The 25,069-nt window shown below is 46.4% G+C and overlaps 5 protein-coding genes across 5 annotated transcripts; 4 read left to right on the top strand and 1 right to left on the bottom strand.

Annotated features, from left to right (window-relative positions):
• Positions 1-6,384: 6,384 nt before the first annotated feature.
• GGS25DRAFT_495890 (uncharacterized protein) lies at positions 6,385-6,752 on the top strand (the record flags this gene model as incomplete). The annotated part of the gene is made up of 1 exon (XM_049261484.1): positions 6,385-6,752. A coding segment is annotated over exon 1 (266 nt), but the record flags the coding sequence as incomplete, so codon positions are not given.
• A 1,214-nt stretch (positions 6,753-7,966) lies between these two features.
• GGS25DRAFT_334027 (cation efflux protein) lies at positions 7,967-10,534 on the bottom strand. The gene is made up of 7 exons (XM_049257921.1): positions 9,858-10,534; positions 9,750-9,799; positions 9,640-9,684; positions 9,427-9,574; positions 9,119-9,369; positions 8,743-9,057; positions 7,967-8,640 (listed from the first exon to the last, which is right to left on the bottom strand). Exons 1-7 carry the CDS (start codon positions 9,940-9,942, stop codon positions 8,245-8,247), a joined length of 1,290 nt encoding a protein of 429 aa, XP_049115847.1. The 5' UTR covers positions 9,943-10,534; the 3' UTR covers positions 7,967-8,244.
• Positions 10,535-11,662: 1,128 nt separating this feature from the next.
• GGS25DRAFT_522967 (NAD(P)-binding protein) lies at positions 11,663-12,908 on the top strand (the record flags this gene model as incomplete). Its single annotated transcript, XM_049264339.1, has 2 exons — positions 11,663-11,830; positions 11,886-12,908. The coding sequence occupies 2 exons, from the start codon at positions 11,663-11,665 to the stop codon at positions 12,906-12,908; spliced, it is 1,191 nt and encodes a 396-aa protein (XP_049115846.1).
• Positions 12,909-13,178: 270 nt separating this feature from the next.
• On the top strand, positions 13,179-19,000 carry GGS25DRAFT_333923 (vacuolar membrane-associated protein IML1). Its single transcript, XM_049257919.1, has one exon. The coding sequence runs from the start codon at positions 13,396-13,398 to the stop codon at positions 18,916-18,918; it is 5,523 nt and encodes a 1,840-aa protein (XP_049115845.1). The 5' UTR covers positions 13,179-13,395; the 3' UTR covers positions 18,919-19,000.
• Positions 19,001-22,975: 3,975 nt separating this feature from the next.
• On the top strand, positions 22,976-24,854 carry GGS25DRAFT_522965 (Calcium/proton exchanger; the record flags this gene model as incomplete). The annotated part of the gene is made up of 3 exons (XM_049264338.1): positions 22,976-23,682; positions 23,733-24,745; positions 24,820-24,854. 3 exons carry the CDS (start codon positions 22,976-22,978, stop codon positions 24,852-24,854), a joined length of 1,755 nt encoding a protein of 584 aa, XP_049115844.1.
• Positions 24,855-25,069: the final 215 nt, after the last annotated feature.

Genomic DNA, 25,069 nt, shown 5'->3' with positions numbered 1-25,069 from the left:
AGCGATGAAGTACTACATGTAGGTAGTTATAGGTATACAACCCTAGGTAGTGCAGTGAATTCAGCATTGCAGTTGTTCATGATAACTATATCAAACTTACGGGTGTCAATAACATGATAAACATTTCAGCATTTTAATGCCGAATATCAACACCTTATGTAGGTAACGAGATATTCACAAGTAATTTGTACTTGTAGTCATTGTATGTAGGTTAAGTAACGGCGAATACATCGATACTCCTACATGTATGTATCGTGTGCGGGACGGTAAGGCACCAATGCCCGTTCCAACATTTTGTCTGTTTTGTCATTGGGCTTCATCGGATCATCTATGGATTGCAGGATTATGGCTGTGAACGGAATGCGTCTTATTTTAAGGGCTCTTCTTAAAAAGATACATTGGCCCCACACATAAAATCTTATGAATCCAAATGTATCTTCCTTATCCCTTGCAATCAATCTAAACTGAATACGGCTAGCCTAGCCAACAGCTGACGACAGCTGTAAAGACCTGTCACAGCTGTAGTAATTTAAATAAAATGGAAAGAAATAAAATAACAGCTGTAATTATTAAAAGACACTTGTAATAATTGAATGGTAATTGTATTAATATTTGAAAATAGCTAGTTGCGTAGTTGGCCTGCCAGCTGTAATGGCTTGTTTGCCAGCTGCGTGGGGCTTTAAAAGGGCTGTCAGGGCTTGTGCGACGCTGTAAGAGGCTTTTCTGTAAGCAAGACAGGTTGAAATCAACCTGTCTTGCATACAGGAAAATAAGAGCTCTTTTGTGGGGCGCTAAACCCCTTATAGTTTAGCTTTGGACCCGATTTAAACAGTACATTGCATAAAATAAGAGATAGGTCTTACAGCGTAGTACAAGCTAATGACAGGGGTCTTAGAGATTTGTGCAAAAAAAAAAGGTGCTCTTTTAGGTTAAGTTCTTTTTTTAGCGTGTTTTTGAATATTTTGTGCAAGGGATCCACAAGCTGTAAGGACCCCTTCTTAAAATAAGACGCATTCCGTTCAGGGCCTATGGTATCTATCATTTTCATTTATTACAGTTCAACAGCCTTGTACTAGGTACCCACGTACTTACCAGATAGGTAATAGGCATGATAATAAAAATGGCATGCATTTCCCTTTTAAGCCATGAGAATTTGAGAAAACCGGTCACTGCTTTATCCTTAATCGGGATTGGCACATGCGACGGTTTTTCTTGTTTCCTTTCGGGTAAGCCTACATAAACCTTCGGGACCCTTAACTTACTACCCTAGGTAGGTACTAAATACGCTCTAACATACCCTAGTATGCACTAAAATGCCCTACACACATGGACCTGTGGATTCTATCTCACTACGATAACTGCATAGGGCCATAGTAAGGTTATGTAGCCTTGAGATAATTCATCATTTGTCTAACCGTGCCGCATGTAGCACACATTACCTAGTACAACTACAACATACACATCTAAGTGCATAGTAGTATTCCTCTTCGTTGCTTGTTACTACATACATACATCTTTTCTGATCATGCTATATTAAATTTTTCATATTTGTTACTATGATAGTACATTGTACTCTAATCCTCTCCATGGATTTCGCCTCGATTAGAAACATGACCTCTGGTTGATCTTGGCTCGGTGTCCATTTGGGACAATTATATTTGCCAGTGTACGCGCGCACATGGCATTCACATGGTCACGCGTTTACCTTTCCAGGGTACATTACTATATCTAGGCTACATCCCTACAAGTAGTCTAAACTCCCAGAGCTTAGTTACCTTTTAAGTTACCTTCTAGGTATGCAATGCGGGCATGGTGCGTCGACAATCATCCCTCTTCTAACCTACTACATAGCATACGCTAGGTAGATGGAGCAAACATCCCTGAGCAACTTGTTCAAATTCCCGGCGGTGAACAACTGTCAACCTCAATCCCAGATCGTGGGGGAATATCTAGAGGTATGTACGAAGAGGAGGCACTAGGAGGAGGTATCAGCTCAACCAAGGCTTACCAAGCTCTTTTTGCACTACGTTGTAGACAGCCCCGAGCAGCATACCTACATAGTAGATGTCTTGCATCTCATCGACATCCGCTGCTGACGCGGCTGTCATACTTGTGTCACTATAACAAGCATTCCCTAGGCGATCCGATCATGAGGCTCAGCTTGTTCTAAGATCCGAGGCCAAGCCGTGGTGTCGTATCCGAGGACACATTCATTTTTCTAGTTACATCTAATAACGTAATAGGATAATAATAAGTTAGCTGACAGCAGGGCTAGGTCTTTTACTAACATAAGAAATCCCACTGGGCAATTCACATGCAAAGAAAATTGGGCCAGTTCGGAATATTTAGTCATGAAACCTATCTAGATCCTCACGATTTGGATATGCAACGTCGGAACCCAGCGAAATAGTTCACCCAGTAGGCACTTACTATGGACTATGTTACCTTGTCGCCGAAGAAGAAAAAAAAAAGAGAAAAAAAAACAGGCGATAAGGTAAGTTAAAACTTATGATCAAAGATCCTTAACCTACCTAGGAAATATCTTTCTGATTATGATGATAGTGAAGTTGTCAGCTCCGCCCGCCTGCTGGTTACAACAGCAACTCCTAGCCTATAATGATTTCCCGTCGGCAAAAGATCCTGGCCACTACATATGCTGCTGCTAGGTACCTACCTACCTATGTAGTTTATCCAGCACCGAGTGACGTTGAATAACACGTTACCCTACATATCTATCTCATCTCACATCTCCTTGGCACTCGGGTCACTTCTTAATTGTGGAAATCAAACCTTCACATTACAATTTCACATCAACGACTCGACGGATTACATATCACCGAAGAAACTGCCGTAGGCAATATTGTGATTTAGATACCTACTTAAGTAAATACCTACCTAGCTAATATGCCGAACTTGCCGGTTTCCTACTACATAAGGTAGTCTCGGTGATCCACACAAAAGGCCGCCTACAGACATCTAGTGTAGACCCTGCGGCGATTCCGCAGAGACACGGACTCGACCGTTTTTTTCGGCCAGCTTATTACCAGGAACCAAAAAATTCAACTCCGTATGGATTCACCAATGAACGTAAAAACCTTCATCAGTACCCAGCGGGAGCTCCATAAAAGTCATCATAAGCATTGCGCTTCAACTACCGGTTTAACGCTAGCAGTCTAAAGATCTGATGTCCAACACATGGTCAATCAAATGCGCCATTTTCTAGGCGATGGTCAAAAGGAGAAAGCGGAATACCTTAAGAACAAAAGCTTTTTTTCACATCGCTTCTCGGAGAGCTCTGACCAAGGATCCCATCAGACACGCCGCTGCCGGCGATCTCAGATAACCTACCCTTGGAGTTGAGTCAAGACATGTAATCCTTCAAATCAAATTCACATAGCTCTCCTCGTCCAAAGTCTGGATGCCCCTTCAGTTCACAAGCAAAGTGGGCGGCAAGTGCACCAGCTAGAACAGAGTTACCCAGAGCACCGAAACAAGTTGATACTTCATAGCACCATGATTTTCCCCAGTGATCTTGCCTTCAATCTCGATTGGCGGCTTGGACCGAAGATCTAGGGACGAGATCAGCGTCGGCGGCCCAACCTCCCCGGCTCCTGGACATACGCAATGTACCTGTGTGGAGATCTGAGTGACTTCACACAAAGCTACCAAAGCGCACCGTCGACGATCATTGATATCTAGAACATTGCTGAACTAATTTCCGTTGGTAAAATCCAGATATAAGAGTTACCCTCTCCTCCCCTGTCTTTCTGTTAGATTGAGTCCCCAACGTCAGAGTCGGCCTTTGGAAGATGATGATGTCCTACTGTCGTACCCCGCCCACAGATCGTCGAATGGCGCTGGGATAATGACCCAGATATCGCGATCGATGAGACGCGATAGGTGCGGTAAGCGGCATCCAAACGAACGATAACTAGCATATATCATGGTAGGAAGGAGGTCTTGGTCCTGGAATAAAAGTGCTGCTTGCTGACGAGTACCTCTTCAATATTAATTTGACGCCAATGTCGATGTAAAGCTATTGGTCGAGTATCCAGCGAATAGAAGCAGCAATGTCTCGTACTCCTTTATTCGTCCCTCACCAACATCTGTCTTACTCTCTCCTTGGCACCCGGACATAGCAAGAAATCTTCAATCCGTTCGAAAATACGGCTGACATTGCATTCGGGTTGCTTTAGTAAGCTATTTCGTACACGCATACAGTTTCCCTGCCGTTGATATGTTTTCCCTGTGTATAACAAACCGTCATTCGGGATCTAACAAGTTTGCTGAGCATATAATATAAATGGGATTTCTGCTTACATATCTCGGTAAATAAGATCTCCCTGAACGACGCATCTGTCTATGTACGTATGTATGTATGCTTGTCATCTCACACTTCATCATTGCACTGCAACGATGATTCACGAAATGCGATGCTACATACATCTGTTCCGCTGCTTCGGTACCTCCCACGGTCATACGTGATCTGCATCATGTCCATGGCATCATAGTGGGAAGGGGGTGATCATTATTTATGTCTGCGTCCCTTCTCCAACGGCCCAATGATATTCGCACGCACGCTACCCTACGCGAAATGATACCTCCAACGTGTGATAATAGCCGTATTTTACCTACCTATCTAAGTAAGTATCAGCCTCCATACGTGAGATAGATCACCAGCTCCCAACTCCACGAAGAATAATACCAGGGCCTGCTGGCGTTAGATAGGCGAATTCCACCTCTAGACCGTGAACGCTTTGACGCAATCATCGTCCCCTTTCCCCGCCATGATGATACAGATGAGCATACCGCTTTCAGCGTCAGCCGCATGAGAAACCTGATGAGCGAGCTGAGCTCCCACGTCATGTAGGAAAGGCCCGGTAGCTGTTTGGAAACCTGCTTGGCCTACGTACCCGGTAGTAGGCTGTCAGCTCCCCCTCTACATGACCGCACCAGGTTATGGAATGCTCATACCCCTTACATCTGCAGATGATGGTAAGATATGATTAGGTGAACATTCACTACGTCACTGCCTCGGTAGACAGAAGAGAACAACCTCCAATAAGGAGGTGACGTTACGGATTTTGCGCACGCAGCCAGCACCTTTACGGAAACAACGAATGAGGAGTAGTTACCTATCTTCGCCCTCTCAACGTCGTCGATAGCCTGATAGCCTCTCCGTTGTGTTACACAGGGACGGTACCTGGTAGGTATGATATAAGCCCCGTAAAAGTCAATCCACCACGAGAATTACGCGAGCCAGCCAGCCCTTTACGAAGCTGAAAGGAACACTTCAACCCGACGTCAATCTAGCATTTTCCGCCATTGATCATGCTACTATGTAATAATCGGCACATGTATTGTACCTACATATTGTATTGTACAGTGCGACCGGGCTGGGATCTGGCCTGTACTCGAAAGAGTCGTCAGCTCCTCAGCTTATTGTTCATACGGAATCTATTATATATGTTATACTTAGTAGGTTAGGTGGGATAGGATCCGGATGTTCGATTGTACTCGTATCGTACCTAGGCTAGTGTGTAACGACACCCAGATTTCGAGATGGAGGAAAATCTCGGATCCGAATCCTCCAACGTCGTGCTTGATGATGCCATTGCCCACAGGTAACACAGAGAGCAGCTACAATAGCTACGTCGTAACACCGTTGATGTATTTTATATTTTATGTATGTAGGCTGACTTGACCATCTCCGGGCCGAAGTTCGTCCTATGCCCCTTTCTTTTTTCAATTTTATCCAGAATAACTACGTGTGTATGTGTAGGTACCTAGGAACGCTTTCGCTGCTACTGCTGCTGCTACATACTACATACGGGAGCGTGTTTATGGTGCTGTCAAAAAAGCTGCTCGGCTGTCGGCGCCGAAGGTACTAGGTTAGGGATGTAAATAATAGTGTAATATAACTAACTAAACCCCCCTGCGCTGTAATAATACCTATATTTTTTTTGTCATTGTCAAGGGGGTTCATCAGCAGTGCAGTGCAGTGCGCAGATGCAGATGGAATTTAGGAATTTGCCGACCCTAGTGGGACCTACATATTCTACATGCCTACCTAACCTTAGGTTAAAGGCCTACATATACCTAACCCCGTCAACCGTAGCGCTGCATTGCTTGGTCCGCATATGCGCGATGTTACTAGAGTATAATATAGCAGGGCTGAAAAAAAAAGACGTACCTAATGGAATACTACGTCAAAAAAAAAAAAAAAAAGAGAAAGATCGGAGGGGGTTAAGAGGGGTACGAAAACGAAAGAGGCCTCAAGATACTGATACATACCTACAGACGTGAAGAAACAAACATGCTTACTCGAAGGAAAAAGGAAAAAAAGGAAAGAAATGATCTGTGAATAGATTAACCTTGACCTAGTGGATTAAGAGAGTGGAATAATAATACCTGCCTCCTAAGAAAGGAGGGGTGCGGTGCGTATGTACGTGTGGTTACGCAGTCAAGTTCGCAGATACTGTACATACGTACATACATACATACATAACTATGTCTGTCTGTCTGTCGGCTGCACTTACGGAATCCAGTGGCATTTTGCTGCGGCGGCGCCCCTCGGGTTCGCTTCCCGACTTGAGCAGGTGGGAAAACCCAAGAACCTACTTCAACTCGGTGGATTTATTTTCTCCCCTTTTTCACCTTTCACTTTTTTTTTTTTTTTTGGTCTTGTGCTAATATTGTATTGCGTTAATATTGGCATTGGCTTTAAACTATGTGATGTGTGTGTACATACCATGTGCCAGATTGATAAAACTACCTACCTAGGTAGACAGGACAGTAATTAATAAAATATGCATATCGAAGCTGAAAATCAAATCAAAATGTGCTGCTATGTACCTATGTTAGGTACCTACACACGCGTGATATGTCTCGTCGACATGTAAAATAAAAACTCCCAACCGCATCGCATATCACCCACCGCCTCATCTCCGGCGTCGGCAAAGTCAGTTTCCTACATTGAGGATGGAAAAAAAAAAAGGGGGGGGGGATGGATAACAGAGACCTGACTGACATTGAAAAGGGCGCTGTGCTTTTCTCGTGTACCTACCTACCTACCTAACCTACCTACGTAAAGGGTATGCAGGCACATGTCCCCAAGAAGGTCCTGCCTGTCACGATGCGGACGGACGTTGCAATAGGGATACTACCTACCTACCTGCGCAGAAATGATGGTGGTCCCGGGGAAGCAGAGCTGCGCATTCCTGCCGCGGGCTGTTTCTGCAATGCACAAGCCAAAAGGGCCAAGCAAGCTTGATGCGTTCTTTTTTTTTTGTTTTTTGGTTTCCCTACCTGCCTGCCTGCCTGCGTTGCATACATACATACAGACCAGGTATGAATATACATAGATACCCGACTACCTACATAGGCAGGCAAGAGCCGTTAGATGTTAGATGTTGGGCGATGATAGGTGGGATTGAATGATATGACCTAGTAGGTGTAGAACGAACCTCAAGGATCGTTCGGCATCCCATCCCATCCCATCCCATTCCATTTATTCCCTTGGAGGATTTTCTCCCAGCCCTGTCGGAACCCCCCTACGTCACATCCGCATCCGAGCGAACACCCCCTCCCCGCGTTCGATCGTCACGTAGGTAACCCCACGGATAGTGATAGATGATAATAAAGAGGGACGGACTCGAACAGTTTGAAAAAGGGGGTTCATAGCGCATCGTGCGTCAAACTTAGGTTAGGTCGACGAGCTGAGAGTTTGCGGGTTTGCCGCTCAGGAACGGTGGGGGATTGTGGTGGACGTTATATTTTGGGTAAGGGACTGTAGGCTTGGGCTGAGGCAAAGGCATGAGGGCGGATGATTTTAAGAGTAGATGGTTTGATGACAGAGTTCTGCCCCTTAATAGAGGATATGCATGACTTATAGGCCTTTACCAGGTCCGTAGGTAGGTAGATAGATGTTCAACTACAAGGCTACAAAAGCACGCTGAGAGACTATAAGTTAACCCCTGATTTCACTATGCCCGGGTGTCTCATTTCTTGGACTCGAGATAGTTTCACGCTGCTGCGAATTTTTATTATTTAATATCATATCATGAACAGGCCGTGATTTAGGCACTGATTTGAAGCACATTTGTACCTACTTATGCGGCTACTGGACCAATGAAGCCCCTATTCCAGCCGTAAGTTTCGATCCCAACATGCAAGACACAAACCTAGTCCAAACCAACTCCTACTACGAAACCATCACCGATTTCGCCTTCCACCAGAGCCCCCTTAAAGACGCATGGTGTCGGCATTACAGCATGTCAAGCTCTCGCACAAGTTCCCGCACGCAATCTGGCAGGGCGTCGACGACATTTCCGGGCGCCGTCTTCTAATCGACGCACTCGTGGGTAATGCAGCCGTCGCCTGTTGAGCCGCAGTGGCTACCACCATTGGTCTCGCAACTAGGTTCTCCGTGCTACTAACCGAGGGAGACGGGGTGGCGAGCTCGGGCTGCAGTGTCGCGGAGTGAATTCCGTAGGCGTGCAGGCACTCGCCGACAGTGCGGGCTCGGGTCATGAAGTCCGTCATGTTGTTGTTGGACACGACGACGTGGGCGGTTGCGATGGCTTTCTTTTGGTCGAGACGCCAGATGTGCAGCTCGTGGACGGACTCGATTCCGGGGATCTGTTGATCATGGTTTAGTTATCAGTGTCCGTATGCATACGAAATGGCCCCGAGATTTAAAAGAAAAAAACACGGTGGGTTCCCATGAATGAATGAACTTACCTTCTCCAGGTCATGCTTGACGTCTTCAAGATCCACGCCCTTGGGCGCGCTTTGCATGAGGATCTTGCCACTATTTTTCACAAGAGGGAACGAAGAGAGTAGGATCATAATAGCTATACCCATACTCACGCCGGGGTCAGCGTAGAAGCGGTGCTGGGAAGTCGTGAGCCAGATGACCAAAGCGGCGATGATGACACCGACGTTGTTGAATGCGTCGCCGATCACGTGGATGAAGACTCCCATCATGCCGAGATCGCGACCGGCAGATTGCAGGTCCACGATGGTGTGGCGGTGCTCCGCATGAGCGCTGATGGGCTATAATTCTCGTGTTAAAGGCAGAGGATAAATAGAGCATGGAGGGGAGGGGAGTACTGACAGTTAAGGGAACCACATCTCGATCATCACCAGAGGATTCCGTCCCTTGTAAGCCCGACTCGACATTAACGTGGCGATGGCTTTGGTCGTGATCGTGTTCGTGTATATCAGTATGAGAGCTACCATGAGCATGCGAGTGGCCATGTCCACCATGGTCGTGGCCATGATGTTCATGCAACAGAGTTGCGCTGATGATGTTAAGGGTTAATCCAACACATCCCATAATCAGAACAAGCTTGGGGCTCTCGATGCCTATGATTAATTTGTTAGCAGGACTACACACCATGGAACCTAGATGTAATAACCCACGTTCGACGGCAATAAATCTTTCGATGGACTGAAGAAAGATGGAGATGCCGAGGGCAAGGAGGAAAACGCCATTGAAGAAGGCACCGAGTAGCTGAGCGCGTGCCCAGCCAAAAGAAAAATTGGTGGGCGACTCGGCGCGTTCCGAGACCTGTATTTGTTGGTCGTTAGTTAAACTATTCACGTTTATGTTGATGAGGGTTCTTTCAAGCATACAAGGATTGCGCCCAAGGCCACGACGAAGCCGATAAGGTCATTCATCTAGAGTGCTATATTAGCTGCGATGTTTATGAGCACCTATGCATGAACGGCAATATCTGGCATACATAATGAAAGGCATCGGCAAGTAGAGCGAGCGACTTGGTATAGAAGGCCACTATCGGAAAGAGTTAGATTCATCTTCGAAGATGTTATTTCAAGATTGCATAACATACCAACAATCTCCGCTACGAAGAAAGAGAACGATATGCAGATAATAGCACAAAGCTTCTGCTTTGATGAAAGCGTGAACGTTCCCATGGCCGAATAGGTTTTGATCGGATAACGATCCGGGGCCGGGTGGGAACAAGTTCGGGGATTGTTTGTCTTGGCTACCTAAGAACTTCGGCCCCCGAAGGAAAGATGTGTGCAAAGTTGATGAATGAGCCCCGAAAAAAAGGGAAGGAATTTCGATATTTTGCGGGTAAGATTGAAAAGTAAGAAAATCAGGCAATCATTAATGGATCCTTCGCTGTTTAGTAATTCTTTTGTGTACTGTGTAGAACCTGAAAATCGGAGAGAAATCCGTGTCTATTATGCATAGAACTGAATACAATACGCACGGTGTACCTAAGTAGACATAAGTAGGCTCAGACAATGACAGACATAAGTAGGCAAGCACCCAGTGTTTGTGTGTCTGCCGGATCTTGAGTCACAATCGCTTGTTTCTGTCCAGGTGCATACAAGTGTTTCTGAGAAATCGTAGGGAAGAAAACGGGGTAGAAAACGATGGGTATTTCTGTTGAATAAATCTCTGGAACAATTTATCCAGCAAGAAATCGGCGCAACGCTGACGACCCCAGTTATTTTCGAATCAACCGCGAAACACCAGTTGCTCCAGCTCTCCAGGTGATGGGGATCGTTGTTGGCCGATGCACTGGTTGGCCAACCTTGGAACCTTGAAACATCCCCGGTCGTAATAAGACGTACTTACTAAGACACCTTCGTTGGCACCGTTTGCTTCGTCAAGGCTATATCTGACATCTGTAAGCTTCAAGTCATATATACCCATAGCTTCGCACATATACCTGCGCGCTCTATAGATGATATGTTTGTGTGATACATCTATGCATACTAGGCCCTCCCCACTAGGATTACTTGTCAGCTTTGAGGGCGCATGGGAAAGGAGATGTTATTGAATGTTCACAGACCCATCAAAATCGAAAGGACCAGCTCACTGGGTCGCTTACAACGTGGGGGAATTGGATGGTGGATCGATCACTTTTAGCTGCTAGATCCAGCTCAGGTACATCCGAGATCTATTCCCCAACCTTGAATGATTCGTGGGGATGAAATAATAAAGTGTGGTTCGTACCACTCATCTGTGATAGCCTGTATTACTCATTTGCGTAAGAATATGAAGATGTTTTATTGAGCAAATAAAATAAAAACGATAAGTAGTCATGAATTGACACTTGATGCCATGGATTCCAGATCATGTTGTGATCCAGAGAGTAGAAGACCGTTCATATTAAGCACCTTCTTGACTAACTAATTCCTACATGAGTAGAGACTGCTGCACGTGTTCGGGAAATTACACACAAAAAAAAAAAAGAGGTTCAATTGTTGGTAAAAGTGACACTGCATATGTGGGAATCGATGAAGATGATGCCAACATTCCTAGGTGCATACCTAGTATGGACGCGGCTTCCCGAGACAACTAATGGAGTAAATATGAGATCTCTCAGACCTTCTCCATCCCTAGGTAGTACTAAGTATGAACGTGGGATCTGAGATTAGCAAGAACTGACATGATTCATCAAGTTGGACCCCTAAATCACCTAGGTTAGGCAGGTACCTACCTACCCTACGCAGTCATCTGACGTAGACTCAACGCCAACACCCTGTCAGCGCGTCATTGAACGGGATACGATGGATTGATGCTTCGTACAAAATAGGGTTGGCTACTGGTCAACTGCAAGGAAGGTGGAAGGAATTCCCTTGTAATGCCAGCTTGCAATCTCTCAAAAAGCGTGACAAGATGCATACCTTCCCAACATTTCGGGTGACACTTTCTCGAACCTCTCTAGCTCGCCCTGCCAAATATCGTTCCAGTCTGCCTTCCTTGAATGCTATCCCTAGTTTGAACACGTTCTCGACAGCTCATCAGCGACGAGGAGTAGTAGCAGGGACCATGGACACCATAAAGGTACGTATTTCTCAAAACCCCCAAGCCTAATTCCCGATTTGCTGACCCTCAGTAGAATACTATTGCAGAGAACCTGGGTGGCATAGCCCCAAATCTTGCTACCCATCAATTCAGCTTGGATCAGGTTCCCGACCTGACAGGCAAGGTCGCTGTAGTCACAGGCGGAAGCGAGGGAATTGGCTACGGCTGTACCTACACGCTGTTAAAGCACAACATCGCCAAAATATTCATACTTTCTGTGTCCGAGGAGGCTGTAAAGAGCGCCAAAGAGTGTATTGCGAAAGATCTTGGCCAAGAGGCAGCAAACAAGACTATTTGGATGCAGTGTGATCTCTCAGATTGGGTTAAGGCCAAGGATGTCGCCGAAGACATCAAGAAGAAGACTGACAGGCTCGACATCCTAATTAACAATGCAGGAAGGGGGATTATGACTTACCAACTCACCGATTATGGTGTCGACAGACATATGGCTGTTAATCATATGGGCCATGTGATTCTAACATCTCATCTGCTTCCATTATTGAAGAAGACGGCAGAGAAGGGAGATATCGTCCGTATTTCCAACCAGTCGAGTAACTTACACCAAGCAACACCCAGTGACACGAAATTTGAGAGCTTGGAAGAGTTGAATCGAGACCTTGGACCAAATATCCAATACGGTCGTAGCAAGCTTGCAAGTATTCTATACTCTAGGTTCTTTACACGCACGGTAACGAACGCGGGCTATCCTAAGCTACTCATGAATGCAACCCACCCCGGGTTTGTGAGCACCAAGATGAGCAAACAAGATATTTTCGAACCGTACCCGTTGGGCGGGTATGCAATGGCTGCCGGCTTGGAACCGTTCAAGAAGGACCAATTTCAGGGTGCTGTCTCGACCATGTTTGCCGCAACGTACACTCAGGAGTCGGGTCAATACATTTGCCCGTCAGCTGTACCGGAGCCTGGGAGCACGCTCTCACAGGATGAGGCACTGGCGGATAGGTTGATGGAATTGACATGGAAGATTGTGAAGGAGAAGACGAAACATGAGTCGGTTGATAAGGGTTGTCCTTTAGATGATCTCGTTTCTCAATAGATAGAATGTGTTCAGGTTATATGTACTTCAATATCGTTGATGTTCGCTTTTAAAGATTGATTTGGTGAAGAAATTGGGGAATTTGTTGAGTTATGCAGACTGCACGTGCTCAGACCGGGGTATTCAACCTTGACCCCACTTAACTACCCTGCAGGATGCAGCTGATCCATGTCTGCCCCGTCTAAAAGGGAAAGCGGTCGACTTTGTTAATTCTGCCACTTTATCGATTAGTCGAGATCGGGAAGCTTGCCTGCACAACCTAAACCTACAGCTTTGTAGATTTGTCTAACCTTACCATTCTACCAATTACTGCTTCGATGCTTCAATGTTTTCAATACTTTTAGATTCCATCGTCAGAGCTGTTTCCACATCAATGTCAGTAACCCATTCAAAGAATTCTTTAAAAATACTCACTGCCCTCACTGCCCTCTCTGTCGTTTCGTAATCATGCACATAGATATTCTGGACTTGGGATAATAGAGGCACGATGTCTCGGAATAACGCTCTTTCACCTGCGGCACCACGCCGGTCCACACAATGGACCTCGCATTTGCGACATTTCAGCAAGTCTAGTACTGACAAGGCTTCCGTCGACGCACCCCTCTCTGTAGAAACTGTATCTGGCAATTCAACCCCCAAACGAGTGAACGAACGGATATGTACCGTGACCATTAATGAGTCCGTTATTCGTGACGAGGTTCTTCTGAACCTCGATCTATTTGGAGGTACTATCCAGCCTGGAACTTTGATGTCTATCACCCCTTTAAAGCCAGACCAAGACCGACCGCAAGGTTCGCAGTATGGTTCCATGAGACAGGCCTCCTATCACCGAGGCTTTACTCCCGCTACTCCTACCGACGATGGCCTTAAAGCCGACGGTGATGTTAGTCGAAGATATATGTTCGTCGCGAGGGACATGTCTAAGGAGTTGAAGGCCAGACACCCGAATATCGAGGTATACGTCTCCAAACAGATCGCTGTTGCATTTAACATGAAAAAGGGAACCCAGGTAGCGCTGGCTTTAGTTGATCATCTTTCGCCTGCTAACGAAGCTTCCCACGTTGAGCTATCCTTTAAGGATATGTACATGTCCCGCGCTGACATGTGGAGGCTTGCGGTTGCCGATCTAGCTGACCGGACAGTATACAAGGGCCAAGTCGTATACTTCCTGGGCGCAATCAAGGCAACCGTGAGTACTGTTTTTGTTGACGGCCGCAAGGTCCAATCTGCTTTCTTCGGCCGCAATACCCGACCCATCTTCCGAAGCGAATCCGCTAGGTATGTGCTATTCATACAAATGGCGCGCGAGATGTGGGATTTCGACTCGGATGGTTCAGGGGAAATCATGTTTTACAAGGTGGTGAACGGATTCCTGCCCGCCCTGTTTAAGAAATGGGCTATGCTGCAAGTAAAGCACTTGGTCAGTATCGTGCTCTTCGCGAGGGTTGAGTACGACATCGGATTGACAACAGAGTTCGCCAATTCCCCCCTTTATAATGACTACTATACTGGATACCAGACATCTGGAGACAAGCGCCCGTTCAAGGACTTTTATCGTGTCGTTGTAAGTGAGATGTCTAGCGGGGAGTGGACTAGGATATTACATCAGCTCAAGATGGAATACAACGTCTTCCGCCGCGATATTAGTCTCCACCATCGAGAAGCCATGGGCAACGCTACCGATTTATCTGACGATTCTTCCATAAAGGGCACATCAGCCAGTAAGATAAAAGCACAATCTTCTTTGGCTATGCACGGAAATTTTCTCGAGGCTATCAACTTGGCTTCCTCTTTGTATGCGCATGATTATGTAGATAGAGACCTTCTGCGCACTGGTATATCCATTGTCGTAATTAGCCCAGGCTCGGGCGTGTTCGAAGTTGAATACGAATCCTTACGGCGGACAACAGAAGCTCTCGTTGGAAACGGTATCGGCATTGACCTAATCTGTATCCCAAATATACCGCTTCATTCCGTCCCCTTATTCCGGTATCGAAATCCTCACTTCCTAGAGGCTAATCAAAGACTACAGTCTCGGTCAGCTAGGAGCCGTGAGAGCACACCAAAGCAGCCTGCGCCGCTAGCTAGTAGCTATACTACTCTAGGCGAATCAGTTTCACCTACGAAGGCAGCTGACTTGTCTGGCCGAGTTGATCCGGCAAGTTCTGCATTGTATACTGATGAATGGGCCTTCGCCGTGCCGCAGTGGCTACATATTTCCTATTGGACTGGAAAATCAGAGGAATCCTTATCCTTCCAAGGCATCACCTTGTCCGCCTCGAGTCAATCCCCCAACCACTGTCAAGATGACTTCACAATTCGATGCAGGCTTTACGATCTTCAGATGAGGAGCGTACTCGAAACTAATGAGATTGAGACTACCCCGTTACACGCGGATCCTACCTATTCTAGCATTATCAGCAAAGTTGAAAATGAAAGGAAATTGCGAAGCGGTAGCAATGGTCTAGTACGACGGCATCGAAAGGCGTCTGAGACATTGTCCGAACCAGTATACGGCTTTCTGAAATTTATCCCGGACAAAATGATGAAGGTCGGAGATCCAACGCTGTGGAAACAGTTGCAGAAATTCGACGAATCCAGGGCTCGACTGCCAGCGAATAGACCTTTACCAGCAACACATTCCTACAGGGAGCTGGAAGAGAGCCCTGGAAAGCAGTTGATGGAGGATGCTAGCCTTTTTGGTACTTCGGTGGGAGACAACAGAGCAGCTGGCTCATCGACAGCATTATCGTCTAGCATCACTTCGTCAAGAAAAGTCGGCTTAGATGGCTCTACATCTAGAGCTGTTTCTCGGCGCAACTCTACCACCAAGAATTCCCAGTCTAAGCCACTGCCAGTGAAATTGCCTAAGTTCACAAGACAAATCAGCTTGGGCCAGCGCGGGTTCGGTATCGCAGCCCCCGCAGTGGCGACAGCCGAGCTTAGGACCGAAAACGTTACTCGGGCTGAGACAACCGGCCCGGGATCTCACGCTCCTTCAACCCCCAGAACGACGCCGATGACACCTGTTAAAGCTGCAGCTCGTCCAACGTCCTCAAAAGCCGCGAGTACTGGAAATATCGTACAAGTATCGGAACAATCTGATACAGTGACTGATCTCGTTCGAGCAACGCCAAGTCGTCCTATCCAGATCAACCATCCTGTACATATTCTAGATCCAGGTAGCACATTGAGATCCGGTCAGATACCAGCTACGCCTATCGCTAGGAGTGCACGTCCTGATGACCGAGATCTTAAATACTCGAACGCTCTACGAGAAGAGGACCAGAAACGACTATATAACTCAAAGCTGAGGGCCGGGGGCGTGCCAGAACTACCGTCCAAGCTGTCGCCAACTACTGCTATGGCGCCATGGCTGGTGGTTCTCAACCCGTCCAACCCAAATGTTAACAAGGTCGACGATTCGATCCTCTTCAGCCGGTGGCAGCATGTCTTTCCACGCCCATCTGAGATGAGAGTCATGAAGTGGAAATCTCTGTCCTATCCTGCAGCGGTTCCGTTGACCACGGAGTACTTCCCCACCCAAGCTCAGTTCAATGCCGAGTATCAACGCCAGCCATACAATATATCCCAAGAGATAGACGATGAATACACAGAACAGCCCAAGTCACGCGCGGAATTCTTGAGAGAGCTAGTCAGTGCTCGTTTCTCACATGGGTTTCAGGTCGTGATCGGCCCATCCGTGGCTAAAGCATTCGATCAGAAGGCAGTGAGAATTGCAGACGTCTTCTCCATAGACAAGACCGTAGGTGATGGCACAAGCATTTTCATGAGTATTGGCAACACGATTCACCAGCTATCGTGTGTTAACGGCACCGAAGTTGAAGTGAACATTTACGTGCGGAAGCCAACTGAGCCCCTTGCAGAGATGCATCAATCATCACTATACAAGCCGGCAATCCGTACCTTGCTTGACGAGACATATCACACTATCGATGTGGACATTATGACTCCCAAACCCGAACGTAATTGGAACTATATAGACTCTTACCTTGCTGGACACACAGATGAAATGACCGAAAACCTAAGATTTTGGCGGGCTCGCTTCGTGCTCATACCAATGCACGCCCGAACGTCTTCAGTACCACCAGTACGAAACGAGGATGACGAAGAGGAGGTTCGTCTCGAGGGCATCAAACGACTTGCCCAACTATGGCAACGGCATAGGTTTTTATCACCATCCGAACGCCAGTTCCAGAGCGCTGGCGCGAGTAAGCGAGACCCTAATCCCCTCGACATCATCTATAAAACCGAAGACTCGTCCGTAGTAATTGCCGCAGAGATGGAGACCCTTCCCCTATTCGAGAATTATGAGAATACGAATCGGAAAGGCCTGGTGTCGGATAGAGAGCGGTTTTCAAAATCCAATTTCAATGTCGCTGCCCTAGCTGAAGCCATTCAACAACCTGTTGAGCTAGGAGGAATAAGAATGCAGACAAGACGGTGGCATTTTCGAATCCATTACCATTGTTTTATCGGATCAGACATGACAACCTGGTTGTTAGACAACTTCGAAGACCTTGATAGCCGTGAAGAAGCAGTTGAGCTAGGAAATTCACTCATGGTCACTGAAGAAGATAGATCGAGAGATAAGGATAAGGAGCCTAGCAAGGACGCGAAGAAAGATCGTGACCGCGGAATCTTCATACATGTTGAGCGGAGACATCCCTTTCGCGATGGCCAGTTCTTCTACCAGATCGTAAGCGAGTTTGCCAAGCCTCACCCCCTCGGCTGGTTCAACGCGAGGAGAAAAGACATGTCCGTGCCTTCGACGCCACTAGCAGAGAACCCGCCGAAGGACTCGCCTCGGCCGAACTATGCTGCTATGCAGAAGCCATTGTCAATCTACGAGGAAAATTCTCCGATATCAGGTAGTACCACACCAACTGGGAAGAGGCCCAAGGTCGTTCTCAGCAAGATGATGAAGTACGATGTCGACCACCGCAAAAAGTCCTACCGCCCCGAAAGGATCAATTTGCATTACGACCGGCTCCACAATCCTGATAACTGCTACCATATTCGCATCGACTGGATGAACGTGACGGCGAAACTCATTGAAGATGCACTCAAGGCCTGGGCAGCCATAGCGGCGCAGCATGGCCTTCGTCTCGTTGAAGTGCCTATTGCAGAGGCTTGTCGTATCACGGATGTTAATCCATTTCGGAGACCTTATCGCATCAAGCTTGCCCTGCCACCCCCTAGCCAACGACCTGCGACATATTATGATCCAAATTCTTTTGGCCCGCAGACGTACCCAGGGAAGTACTATTACCAAAAGGCTCTACTGAAAAAGTTCGACTACGTCCTTGATGTTGAGGCTGCCTCCAACTTTCCTAGCAACGTCGACGTCAACTACTCATGGGGCAAGCCGGATTTCCAATATTCCCAATATATACATCGTTCAGGGTTGGTTATGGCACAAATAACCGATGATGGCGATTTCCTACTTGTAGCCAACAGGTTGTATAGTAATCGCACAGGCATATACCAGCCCGCACAAGCACGTGCCGAGGCAGCACCCAACGAACGCGTCTCACGACTCATCAATGCCAGTGGGCATGCAGGTTACGGACCCCTTGAACCGACGCCAATCTCATCGCCCATGTTCAGGCCCGTTCTTTTCGCATCTGCTGCCTCACGAGCACCGGTTGAACCATCGCCTAACAGTGGCTCCAAAACATGTATACCAATAGCCAACTCCCCTCTTGGCGAGCCTGAAGCGCTTAAAGAAACCCTAGAAACGTTCTGTAGCGATGCCAAGGCTCTCGAAGCATTCTACAAGATAACGTTAGAAAGGGGCATAACGGGCACGCCTATGGGTGGAGCAACGTCATTGGGGCCTGATGCAGTTCCTGATGCTAGTATTCCAACACTTGTCCTGGGGGGTACCAACATTAGTGCAGAATTAGGTTCTAGTGTTGGTCCTAGAGCGCCGGCACCCAACCTGGCGGGTTCGTTACTGTTCCGGCGTGGTAGTGTTCAGCATTAGGCATTTCCAGCCTAACATACCTAGACACGATCTTGGAAGCTGACATGCTACCCTCCAAGGACTATGACGGAAAAAGCATGGTTAGGTATGGTTGCTTGAAAAGGACCACCTGAGGGTGCGTCTTGGAGGATGTCCAGGGTATGAATGGTTTAGGCCTTCATATTATTATGCTTTTTGTAATCCGGCAGTGTCTTGTCTTAGGCGACATTGAACGCAACGACTGCTTATATGCCTCATGTATTTGTAAATGAAGAAACTTGGCTTGGGCAATGAATTCCCAGGAAAAGCCCTTCTCTTGCCGCAACTGTTGTCCTCGGCGTTGTTCGAGGTCATCTATATTACTACAGCAAGAGTATTTGGTTTTCCCATAGTGCTTTCTGTTTTGGCGTACATAATATGTACTGTACCTACTTACTAGATAATTACCTGATAGGTGTAGAATTATCGGTGAGCGGTGAAGGTCATTTCTGATAGGCCAACCTAGGTATGTAGATGGTCCGTAGGTAGGTTGGGCGCAGGTGCAGTGTTGCGTTGGATGGGTAGTAACCCGGAAGCTCACCTACCTACATATGTAGTAGCTCGGGTGAACTGTCAGATACTCTGCCACGATAAAACGTCATGCGCCACGATGAACGTCTGCCGATTCGTCCCAATTTACCCCCGTCGTCGGGAAAGCTTCATTGCAGGCTTCCCTGCATAGTTGGTATGATAGGGTTGCGGACGTTTCCAGAAAAACATAGCAAAGCCACATACGACTTGACACATGGGCGACACGAGGCCAGTTTTTTCGGGGTTTCCTCCGTCCAGGACAACGGGCTATAATTATGCGTTGAAGACTTGGTAGGCAGAGTCTTTATTAGATAGATTCTAGGCTGTTCACGTTCATGTATGGCGTATCGCTGAAGGACCTTGCAGGTTGCAGGGCTATGGGATGGGATTGGTAGGGGCTGAATCTGGAGTTGAAGGACATCAGATGGTGGAATGGTTGGATTGGATGGATGGCTATGTATGTTAGGCATGCATTCATACAAGTGATGTCTATTGGTTGGTGTAACTCGATAACTATTCACCATCAATTAATGTTGATGATATTAACCTAGATACATGTATGTAGAATTCGCTCACATGCATATGTATACCCCAATACCAACATTGTTCGCCTTGAATTGCATCTTTCCTTCCAATGTTTGAATGCTCTTAGCCTCTTACGTGGGATATGTACTTAGGTAGGTAACTACCCCCTTAATTGGGTTCTCCTAAGAGTCCTAACCCAACTTGATGCAACTAAACTCAATGTAAGCAAGATCCGTGTGGCTACCATGCGTGCGTGGCACTGCCGCTAAATGCTAACCTGCCTAATCAGGGGATTTCTCACGACCTGTTTTCGCCTTTCATCTTTCGCGAACCGAATTATCGGAAATACTAAAATACTATTAATTAACTTAAGAACTTGATGTTCTAAATTCCAACAGCTGCAAGGTCATGCATATGATTGTTGTCGGAACATTTTGTTGTCCGAGTTTCCGATATATAGGTATGTACTAGTAGTATATATTTAGTTGTGATATATTAATTATTACTTACTACACATACCTACGGTGCTTTTATGAGTCAGCTCATCCTGTGTTGCTAAGTGTTTGGTTCTTCAATGACATTCACGTTTGTCGATAATGTTTTAAACTACTTCTAAAAACAACTGGAGAATTGAGGAATTTGAGGGCAATCTTTATCAATGATCAAACAAGCTTCACCCATGCGATCCTTGTCATCCATGTAGCACATTATACAGGTACCTACATCAAGCTCCTTGGTAGAACACAATGAAGCTTCTTAAGTTCGCTTGGCCAAAGCTTCATCCAACCTTTAGTTTCCTGCTTACCCTAGGTAGCGTACAACAATTGGTAGCACATTAGATCATTATGCATGTTATTCTTGCCATCCACCCACGTCAGTATTTCATGTGGGAACAAGGAACCTGGTGAAACAACCAACTTGATTGAAAAGCCATCAATGATGACAACATTTCAATGTTTAAGTCTAACATGAAAGCATCATATGTTGACACGTACATATTATGTGTACCTACTTTCATACCAACATTGGAACCTTGAACGTACATACATCAATAGACCTTATACAGTACTAGGCACTGCCTATCTTAAGCACATGCAGATATGTAACTAAATCCAGGGATATCTACGGTATCATCAGATCATGACCATCAATCATTAACTTGTGAAGAAAAAAAGCGAGCACCTAAGTTACCTACCGAGGTAAGCACTTTGATGTTTTGCATCTTTGTTGACCTTCGCAAATATCCGCTGCGGAAATTTGACAGCCGAAAAAAAAGGGGAGCTTCAATCCGTTGTATGTAGTACCTAGAATTAAGATTTGAAAATAGCTGGCTAGCGCCTTGCCCCCCGGCGCTAGTGACACAAGACCCACAAAGTACCTGTGAGTTCCCATGTACAGTGCATGTACAACATGGCTGCATATACATGAGTACATAAGTGCGTACACCAAGAGTACAGGCACTGGGGTCTTTGACCAACATCGAACTTTAAAGTGTAGATACCGGAGATATCTTAGATGATTTCAAATGTTGGAAATGGTAAATTCAAATACTCAAAACGTTATTCCCTAATAAAGTGATGAGGTAAGAATCTCATGGAGGCCTCCATTTTATATCAGGCCAACTTCAAGCTTCACTGCCTCTCTAGCAGACGCGTCTCAGTAACTAATGAGGTGTGTGGGCAGTGAATAACATATAGTGTATTTGTATTGAAAGGCATGCGTGTACTGAGGCATCCTACAGCATGTATCTTGTGGACCTCGGTACTTAACTGACTTCATACATATACATGTATGTATACATATAGAACCTAATATCCACTGTTGTACTACACAGTTCCAATCGCAATTTCAAGGTATCAAGGTACACTAGGTAGTTCGCTCATCGTACACTCCACAATTGCTTCTAGCTTTCAAGTCAGTTCTCTTTTCTGATAATTAATTCTACCTTTTCTCTCCTCCATTGTCAATTGTCTATTGGCAACTCATCAAAACTTTGGGTATCTTCTGCCCTGCCATCGCTCTGTAGACTCCTCTCCCTACATGACGACTACTTGATCGCTTCTATTTCTTATTCACTCATTTCTTACCACGTCCAGCCATTATCAACATAATTTACCACCACATTCCTAACCGCCAAACCCCCTTTAATTCGATATCCTCTACCAAAAGGGATTCCCTTTGGTTGACTTTACATCAAATTACTGCAGATATTCGAACTGCTACGGTTCAAGGACTGTTCATAGGTCGCGCTCTAGAGTAAGACAGACTAGAGTAGCAACAAGTCCCTATACGATCGACGTCAGGCGATTACCTACATACATATTCCGAATCTAACAATTCAGCCCCCAAATCTACAACGCAATCGATAGATATTGCATTGACCTCACCCCATATTTCTCAAGTAAGGCTGAGGACTAGCCTTCATAGGGCTTTATCAAGATGGGTGACGAATGTAAGTCCATCACTTAAACATCCCAGATCCTCCAATTCCCAGTGGACAAAGAAGAAGGAAGGGCAGAGCAAGGAGGGTAAGGCAGGGCAGTGAAATGGCGCAAAGTCCATTGCGAATCACAAAGCAATTAAGAAGCCTTCAAGGCGGTCTTTCGCATGCTCAATCTCAATGGTAGATGAAGTATGAGTCTAGCCTGCCTACCTGTCCTATCAGCCTGCTTCTTCTAGCATCTTTCACGTTGTCACTCGCATATCCCCTATATCTTCTCTGCTGAGGGTGGGATTCACGAATTTTGCCTTTTGTACCAAAACAGGCGCTTTATATTCTATTATCTTGCCCGCCACTTCTCTATTATGCACATTATTGTTCCACAAGTCATTGTCCTCTACTCCACTACACCGAACCCCGTTACCATTTATTGCGCCCTTTTCTGTTCCCTTTCCCTTTCTTCCTCCATCAAATCAGCTTCCCAAAATCTCAACAACCACCCGTTTTTGGGATTGTGGCAGATTTAGATAACTTACTTATATTATGGATATGGATATAGTGAACATAAGGAAAATCAGGGCCAAGGCCCACGCTATGGGCCGTCGCGATTCGGGTGGTAGTGCTCGATTTAACCCCTTTAGACACATCGCCTATGGAAATCCGAAACGAGCAAGCACGGTGGACGCAGCGGAACGAGGAATGGCGAATGGCGAAGGTGACACGGCACGACTTAATCCGTCTACAAGCGCGCCGGGACGTCTCTTAACCCCGATCCAGCAGTCGTCGAGGAACAGCAAGGAACTTGATGGTGCTCATGGTGATCAAGGCGAGGTATACGAATCCCAAGCGCCCACTGTTGGGAATGATGGCGATGTGAATAGTATCGTTCGACATCGTGGCTCCCAAGAGGAAACTACCACTGGGCCAGAAATTTCCGACGTGGAAGAAAAGCCGAAGAACAGCAACAAGAGAACTGCTAGTGATGGCTTCTTCAAGCACATCGAACCAGCCGAGCCTTTCACGGCCTGGAATCAGATCCAACGCGTCTTCTTCTGTTCGCCCATCAATATCTTATTGTTGGCAGCACCGGCAGGCATTGCTCTTCACTTCCTAAATTTTGATGGCAGGGTTGTATTTGGTGTCAATTTCGTGGCCATCGTTCCGCTCGCTGCGATGCTAAGCAACGCTACTGAAGAGATCGCTATGCGTACTGGAGAGGTTCTTGGTGGTCTCATCAACGCGTCTTTCGGGTAAGTTATTGTCAGTCGGAAAAACTTTATATTAAGTGCTAATTTATCAGAAACGCCGTGGAACTAATCGTAGCCATTATCGCTCTCACCCAAAATCAGATCAAGGTTGTCCAAACATCTTTGGTTGGCAGTATTTTGTCTAATCTGCTTCTTGTTCTTGGATTCTGTTTCTTCTGTGGAGGCATCAACCGACGCGAGCAATTCTTTAACACGACCGTAGCCCAGACAGCCGCCAGTCTTCTGGCTCTAGCAGTTGGAAGTCTTATCGTGCCGACCGTCTTCGCCCACACCGATGACTTGAACTCTGGCGATATTGTTCTCAGCCCCACCGCAGTCCCCAGTCTGTCTCACGGTGTCGCCCTGATCTTGCTGATCGTCTATGCCTCTTATCTATTCTTCCAGATGAAGACGCATGTTACTCTCTTTAATGAAGAGAGTCAGAAAGTCGCAGGCAAGCCGATCTTCAAGAAGAACCTACCAGAGAACGCCATTGCTTCCGGAATTGCTAGGGCAGGCGCCACTCATGCTGGTGTTCGTGACGAGAACGGGAAATTGGGTGAGATGATGATAAATCCTATCGGCAGCGAGGAAGAAGAGGAGGAAGGTCCGCAGCTCAGCTTTGTTGTTGCTTTCGCCACCCTCATTGGTGCTACTGTCATTATTGCACTCTGCGCCGAGGGTATGGTCAGTGGTATCGAAGCCATCACCGCTTCCGGTGCCGTCAGCGAAGAATTCGTTGGTCTCATTCTCCTCCCGATCGTCGGAAACGCTTGCGAACACGCTACTGCTGTCACCGTTGCCATTAAGGATAAGATGGATCTTGCTATTGGAGTTGCCATTGGATCTTCTATGCAGGTTGCCCTTCTTTTGATTCCGTTACTTGTCATCATTGGCTGGGGTATGGGCAACCAAGATATGACTCTCGCTTTCGACACTTTCCAGGTCATTGTACTATTTGTCTCGGTGCTTCTCGTCAACTATTTGATCGGTGACGGAAAGAGTCACTGGCTTGAAGGCCTTATTCTGATCTGTCTATATGCCATTATAGCTACATGCGCGTGGTGTAAGTTGAGAACTTTCACAACCCCCCCCCCCCCTTTTTTTTTTTGGATACTCCAAAAACTAACACAAGAATAGTCTACCCCGTCATCCCCGACGGCTCAACAGGATAGATGTCTTTAAACTGATATCGAAATTGCGAAAAGTTCCGAAATTGCAAAAATAATGCGTTCTCTAATGACAGTCTTACGAACTTGATTTGGCCCCCCTTCTAATGTTGAATGGAGTGGGAGTCTTCCTAATTTTCTTCTAGACCTTCTCGCTGTAGTATATTGCACAAAAGAACGACAAATATTTGTCTATCCCTTCGGATACTGTTCATGACCTA

Source organism: Hypoxylon fragiforme (genome assembly GCF_022984875.1).
Source record: "Hypoxylon fragiforme strain CBS 206.31 chromosome Unknown GGS25scaffold_6, whole genome shotgun sequence".
NCBI lineage: Eukaryota > Fungi > Ascomycota > Sordariomycetes > Xylariales > Hypoxylaceae > Hypoxylon > Hypoxylon fragiforme.
Note: the sequence above shows the minus strand (reverse complement) of the source record. Positions and strands in the feature narration are given on the sequence as shown.

Excerpts from the sequence above, each read along its gene's own strand:
- GGS25DRAFT_334027 (XM_049257921.1), bottom strand. The coding sequence starts at position 9,942 with ATGGGAACGTTCACGCTTTCATCAAAGCAGAAGCTTTGTGCTATTATC. Across the intron at positions 9,685-9,749 it reads TTGCCGATGCCTTTCATTAT|ATGAATGACCTTATCGGCTT; the intron begins GTATGCCAGATA and ends ATAGCACTCTAG. Across the intron at positions 8,641-8,742 it reads TCAAGCATGACCTGGAGAAG|ATCCCCGGAATCGAGTCCGT; the intron begins GTAAGTTCATTC and ends CATGATCAACAG.
- GGS25DRAFT_333923 (XM_049257919.1), top strand. The coding sequence starts at position 13,396 with ATGTCTCGGAATAACGCTCTTTCACCTGCGGCACCACGCCGGTCCACA.